General features: G+C 44.9%; 1 protein-coding gene across 1 annotated transcript in view; it reads right to left on the bottom strand.

Annotated features, from left to right (window-relative positions):
• Nucleotides 1–3452: 3452 nt before the first annotated feature.
• Nucleotides 3453–7134, bottom strand: part of STX1A (syntaxin 1A) — a 557770-nt gene continuing 554088 nt past the window's right edge. The window contains exon 10 of the mRNA XM_030185767.1: nt 3453–4882. Coding sequence (XP_030041627.1) covers nt 4805–4882 — 78 coding nt within the window. The 3' untranslated portion in view covers nt 3453–4804. The remainder of the gene's footprint in view (nt 4883–7134) is intronic.

Raw genomic sequence — 7134 nt, 5'->3', positions numbered from 1 at the left:
ATTGTCACTATGGTGTATGGCTCTGTTGGGGTCTCTTACTAAGCTGCAGAAGCATTTTTAGCTTGCGGTAGAAATCAGCTGGTGGTAAATGCCGAGATGCTCATAGGAATATAATGAGCATCTCAGCATTTACCATCAGCTGACTTCTACTGCAAGCTAAAAATGCTACTGCGGCTTAGTAAAGGACCCCTATGTGATTTTTTATTCTTGTAAGGAATTTTATAACACAAATATTGGGGTCAATATTCAGCCATCTGTGGCAGCTTAAGAGCTGAATATCAGCACTTACGTGGCCAAGTGCTAACTCTGGCCCCGGAATGCCCCCAACATAGCCAGTTTTGTGTTCAGTGCTGTCTGCGATAGTCAGCAGCACTTAGGGGGTAAACTCAACGTGGGCTTACCGCTTGCTAATCCAGAACTATCGCTGGGCTACTGCAGCAGCCCAGTGGTAGTCCCCACTCCCAACACGCACCACTTCTGGCCATCTGTAACCTTCGTGGTCCTCGGTGTGGGGCAGTCAACATTTCCAGCTCTGTCCTCCTGGGTTGGAGCTTCTCTCTTTCACACAATCCAAAAGTCCACACCAAACTTCCTTCACAATCCACAGTCTTAAATTTAGAGACAGTTTACATAAACCTCTCAGCAGTCCCAAAATATAGCTGACAGTTCATTCTACAGTTCTCCTTGAGCAGGGGAAAACTCTGACCTTTTCTTTATAAACCCAGTTCAAGTCTCTAAGCATTGGGCAGCACACCTCCCACTGCACAGCTACTCAATCTGTGACCACCCACTGCCATTCCTTCAGACTTGCAAACTTTGGTCATTGGTGTTCTCATATTTCATAGTCCATGGGTACTTGCTCCTCCAAACAGTTCTCTACTGCAGGTAAATCCACTCCCTCTTCTATGCTCTCCATCCAGTCAGGCTCCTCTCCACCCTTCATGACAATATACACTGCAATCCTGTCTGGATTGATGATGCTATACTAACATAGTAGATGATGGCAGATTCAGTATTCAGTGGGATGTCTACCATCTAAGTTATTCCTGCTGTTTCTGAGTGACTGAAATTTGCTGCTCTCTGTAACAACTTTTAGTGCTACCCACAGTGTGTCCCAATTTAAAACGGATAACTCTGGCCAGATAGAAGGCACTAAATAGGCAGCTCCTTTTAGGTGCCCTGATGCCGTGCAGTTAGACCCTGGTCTAGCTGCAGGTGCCTAAATGCAGCAAGGGCTGGTGTAACTAAGTGGCGTGCGTAATGGCAGAACTGCCTATGCCCTCCCTTTGCTTTTATGCTCTGTGCCATTTACACACGGTCTCGTTCTGCTGCCACTTTTGTGCTTATAGGGGAATTGTTCAAATGACGCCTAAAGTTAGGCACTAATTCCCTGCCCATCTTTCAGTGCAGAAATACGTTCTAAGGAATGCAAGGCACTGAAAATGGCAGATTGACAAAGAAAAACATTTATGCATATAAATGTATCTCATGCAACTGCAAAGTGGGTGTTCCAGAAAATGCAGATGTGTGCTGGGATTTGCACCTGGTGTATGTCCTCACACCCAAAGCTAGGCACAGAATTCAGTGACCAATGCTGTTGCATAAAGAGCACTCATGCTGGAGTGCCCTTTATAGAATAGTGCTGGGTGCCAATTTTGGTTTTTTTTCTGAATCACTGGTCCTTAGTGTACACTTACCTGCAAGTGTGCAGGTATTCTGAACATTCATGCCTGCAACTAGTGCTGAAATTTTGGCATCCAGTTACAGAATTACCTTCACAGTGACTTAGACAGCCAACAGTTTTTTTTAAAGCACTTATGCAGTGAGCACCCTCTACTGCCAACAGCATAAGTGTCACCCAGTTATTTCTGTTCACACTACTAAAGACATCTCAACTGCCATAGATTACAGCTCCCTGTAGGATTTTACTCCTTATCTAAAATAGTTTCCTTCCATGTGGGAATCAGTAGTCCCACAATAATCCAAACATCCCTCTCTTTCTCCCCCCCCCCCCCCCCCCAAACCAGTGTCCAATATCCAGTCTCTCTTGGCTTAAATGTACGTTGTTAGAAAATCATCTATTAGCCTATGCAATTCCTGGTTCAAGTAGCCAAATAAGCAGGAAACAACATCATTTTACAGACTGAAATGTTTATTCTACATAAAAATTCCATCAAATGGGAAGCCATTTGCATCAGAAGCTTGGGAAATGGAAGAGAGGCTTATTTGGTAGGGAAAGGGGTGGGAGACACAGAAGTAGAAGGCAACATCAAACATTATTAAACCCCATTCACACGCTAGGGGTAGTAAGATACACGTAGAAAACAAGGACACTTAGCGCACAGTACATCAAAAGTTACAAATTGAGAATGGCTCCTTTCACTTAGTTTAAAATATACTCATAAAAAAAGAGCCCAAAAACAACACATAGAAGCTGCCCAATCCTCCTGCTGGGTTATAAATACTGTGTTTAGACAAACTCCAGCAAGAGATCCATGTGGCACTTAGAACAACACCAGGATTACAAGGGCATTCCCATTGGAGTTGCTTCTAACAAAATATGAAAACACCTTCCAAGCACAAAACTTCTCATCAGAACTGAACATGCAATGGACTTTTAGGGAGTGTGTATCTGTAAGAGCAAGGGGGTAGGAATCACACTCAAGATACCTCTTCCTCTCTCCCTTCTTTGCTTGAATAATAGCAGGCACAGGGAAACCTGCTGTTTGGCTTTGGAAAGATGCAGGAAATCACAGAGAGCATTCTCCAAGTGAGGATACACACTGCTGAGACTCATCTCTGCTGCTCATGCACAGGAAACTGCCTCTAACTTTCAGATGTCTCCCCACTAGGAAAAGCAGGGACCTAAGGAGTCAGGAAGAGCATGTATGTTGGGGTATCCCAACTCAGCTGCTGGCTGGCGGTATTACCTCCATTCCTGGACTTCAGAAGCTGCTGTCAGTGGGGTGTAGTGAGCCAGACATTCCTACCCTCCATTTAATATGAAATAAGAGTTCACAATTTATTCAGCACCTGCCGAGCTGTACATGACTTGGATGCCACTCCTTTTGATGTGCTTCCATTGGAGGAGATCCTCTTAGGTTGAAATTGCTCTGTTTAAAGCGTGTGGGCCATTTTTTTTATTATTTTGTAATAAATTCATAGGAATGGTTAGAAGCAGGGGAACTGAGTTGTTAGCTATTAAAAAAACATTTCCCTTTCAAATCAAATTCCATGTGACATCCTTTTTTTATTCCTTTTCACCTTCAGCAACTAAGCTAATCTGCCATAACTTCAAAACAGGTGCTATTAGGAATCATTTTCTGGGCTGGTGTCAGTGTAAGATGGCAGTGATAGTCTGTAAGCACACAGATGAAGATATTCCTAAAAGCCTAAGGGGCTCTTGTACTAAACTCCCCCCCACTATTTAGTGCCACTGCTGCTTACCCCTCCAACCTAAAAATATAATCTGATTTGTAGAGCCAAAGATTATAATGAAATAAATTGTAAACCTCTGAGGAAGATCTGAAGGCCAATACCACATTTGCAAGGGCCATATGGCATGAGAGAAGCTCAGAGTCTAGAAAGAGAAGGACTTTGGGGGAGGGTTCTTGCTTATCATGGGATGTGAGCAAACAGGACATCCCTCATTTATGAGGAACTGGGCCTTCCCCCCCCCTCCCCCTCCCCAATTACAGAAAAAGATAAATCAAGGCTTTCTTACTAAGGAACATGGGCGACTATGTGGGGGTGGGGGCATTAACCTTTTCTTCGCCTGCTCCATATAGTTTCTCTTCATCCTCATAAATGCAAAGGGCCTAAGGCCTGCACATATCTTTACCCAAGGGATCAGAACTCAACAATCTCCTGTACATTAAATCCAAAGGACTGAAGTTCCTATCTGTGACAGTCTGAACAGAGTCATGCTGGGGTACAATCATGCTGGTTAAACCCAGTGAATCTGGGCAGGAACAGTGCAATCAATGCTTTTGGCAACTTTAAATCCCAAAGATCTGGATTTTCCAACAATCTTTCTCCCATGCTGTGGAAATAGCAGGATTTTCTAGACGATGGACTTTCCGATTTTTAACCAGAATGGCTTTGATGTTATTGCATGATACGGGTAAAAGTGAAACAGCCAAAATCAGCAATCTCACTCAGCATGTTCTGGGGTGCAAAGATGAGTCTCAGGAGTCCTATCTGTTTAATCTCATTTTTGGTCTGAGGTAACAGTAAGGCTGCCATTATTCTGTAAGCACGTGAATCTCCCTCAAATTCTTGTCACTGGTCCCAGTCATTGCATATATCTGGTATTCAACAAACATGCACAGACAGACATAGGTCTAAATTATATTCTTCCTTTTACAAGAGTGACTTTCTTGAATACTTTCTTTTTAATTACTAAATGCTGCAATATCTTTTCACCCTTCACATCCTTCTGGGTTGGGTCTCAGTACATTCATCTTTACCACCCTCAACCTATTCAAAACCAAACTAACAAAGGACATCCACAGCAAACCTAAACCAGCTCGGCAATGGAAGCCAGCTCAATCCAATCCAGTTAAATGGTTCTAACTCCACATCCCCCTAACAGCCAGGCCCATCCATACAGGCATACAAAGTGTTACAAAAAGGAATGTCATGCATATGAAATCCAAATCCCTACTTCAGGAATTGCGTTTTTGTTTTTTAGGAGAATGTTATATGCAACTCCATGTTCATGGTGGTGTCAGCTGACCAAGGCAGCATGAGATTGGCAGCATTAACTTATCGTCTGAAAATCAAAAGTTGGGAATGCCAGTGTTTATCCAAAAATCCCTCCAAATGTGGAGGCTATGACCACCCCCAGCACCACACAGCAGATGATGATCATGATCTTCTTCTGCAGATCCACAGGGAGCAGCATGGGGTGGGGGGAGAGAGAGAGAGAAGGAGGAGTCAGTTTCAGGACATGGATTTTCTTCACTTGCATGCTAAAGAAAACACAGCACATTTAGGTTTGGACAAATATTCCTCATGCCATCTGGGATTTTACTCCCTCTGTTTTCTCTCAGCAGTGGCTGTATCTCTATTGCCCCTTACTTTACCCTTGTCTGCCCCTCTCCTGGACAGCCGCTGCTCTTCCCCTTCACACTACTGCTACATTCTGCATGAGCCCTGATGTTCTTGTAATTCCTCAGAGCTCTTCCCATGGTAATACAGACATGAATTCCAGCTGCAGAAGGTTTTCAGAGTAGGTGGTATTAAACATGCTAGAACCTGCTGAGGGAAGAGAAGGCGAGCAGGGTAAAATCAGGGGCAGTAAACACAGAATGTGCTGCTACAGAAAAATTAAAACAAAGTACAAGCCAGAATATGGGACAGAATCATCTTTAAAAGTAAACCTCAGTTCTCCAGGAGATCAGCAAGGGGAGAATTAGTGCTCCTGGAAATTGGCATTTTTATTTAAGTCTGAGGACTCTATGTAACAAGTCGTGTATTAGAATGGTTCATTAAGTTTTAGCATGCAGAACTGTAATACACAAGCCAAAAAACATCTTTTACATCTGATATAGTAAACCAATGGCATGCAGATTATCATGGCGTTAAAAAAATGTGTGCTGACAGAAAAATCAATACATAAAGCTATGGCAATCTGCCAGTTTGCTGCAATGTACAGTAAATGTCTCCTATCAGTGCATTAGTGGGGATTGACTTGTATGCTGACAGGAAGAGACATCTATCTATCTATAAATTTCTATAAAAGAGGGCTCCCTGGTGCCTGCCTGACCTCTATTCCCTTCTGAAATTTTTCTCAAGGCCCAGTAGGCCCTAGACCCCCAACTCCCACTCCCTCATGGACTATATAAGTAGAGGCTTATCTTCCCTAAGTAGCTGTTATAATATATTTGTTTACAAGATGTTCATGTGCTCACAGATGAGAAAGCAAAGTTACTCACCTATAGCAGATATACTCAGAGGCCAGAAGGACAGCGAATGCTACATACCTGTAGAAGGTATTCTCCGAGGACAGCAGGCTGATTGTTCTCACTGATGGGTGACGTCCACGGCAGCCCCTCCAATCGGAAACTTCTCTAGCAAAGTCCTTTGCTAGTCCTCGCGTGCCCGCGCGCACCGCGCATGCGCGGCCGTCTTCCCGCCCGAAACCGGCTCGAGCCGGCCAGTCCAGTATGTAGCAAGACAATACACTTCAAGGGAAGACACAACTCCAAAGGGGAGGCGGGCGGGTTTGTGAGAACAATCAGCCTGCTGTCCTCGGAGAATACCTTCTACAGGTATGTAGCATTCGCTTTCTCCGAGGACAAGCAGGCTGCTTGTTCTCACTGATGGGGTATCCCTAGCCCCCAGGCTCACTCAAAACAACAACCATGGTCAATTGGGCCTCGCAACGGCGAAGACATAACTGAGATTGACCTAAAAAATTTACCAACTAACTGAGAGTGCAGCCTGGAACAGAACAAACAGGGCCCTCGGGGGGTGGAGGTGGATCCTAAAGCCCAAACAGGTTCTGAAGAACTGACTGCCCGAACCGACTGTCGCGTCGGGTATCCTGCTGCAGGCAGTAATGAGATGTGAATGTGTGGACAGATGACCACGTCGCAGCTTTGCAAATTTCTTCAATGGAGGCTGACTTCAAGTGGGCTACCGACGCAGCCATGGCTCTAACATTATGAGCCGTGACATGACCCTCAAGAGCCAGCCCCGCCTGGGCGTAAGTGAAGGAAATGCAATCTGCTAGCCAATTGGATATGGTGCGTTTCCCTACAGCCACTCCCCTCCTATTGGGATCAAAAGAAACAAACAATTGGGCGGACTGTCTGTGGGGCTGTGTCCGCTCCAGGTAGAAGGCCAATGCTCTCTTGCAGTCCAATGTGTGCAGCTGACGTTCAGCAGGGCAGGAATGAGGACGGGGAAAGAATGTTGGCAAGACAATTGACTGGTTCAGATGGAACTCCGACACGCCCTTTGGCAAGAACTTAGGGTGAGTGCGGAGGACTACTCTGTTATGATGAAATTTGGTGTAAGGGGCCTGGGCTACCAGGGCCTGAAGCTCACTGACTCTACGAGCTGAAGTAACTGCCACCAAGAAAATGACCTTCCAGGTCAAGTACTTCAGATGGCAGGAATCCAGTG

Source organism: Microcaecilia unicolor, chromosome 13, assembly GCF_901765095.1.
Source record: "Microcaecilia unicolor chromosome 13, aMicUni1.1, whole genome shotgun sequence".
Taxonomy (NCBI): domain Eukaryota; kingdom Metazoa; phylum Chordata; class Amphibia; order Gymnophiona; family Siphonopidae; genus Microcaecilia; species Microcaecilia unicolor.
Note: the sequence above shows the minus strand (reverse complement) of the source record. Positions and strands in the feature narration are given on the sequence as shown.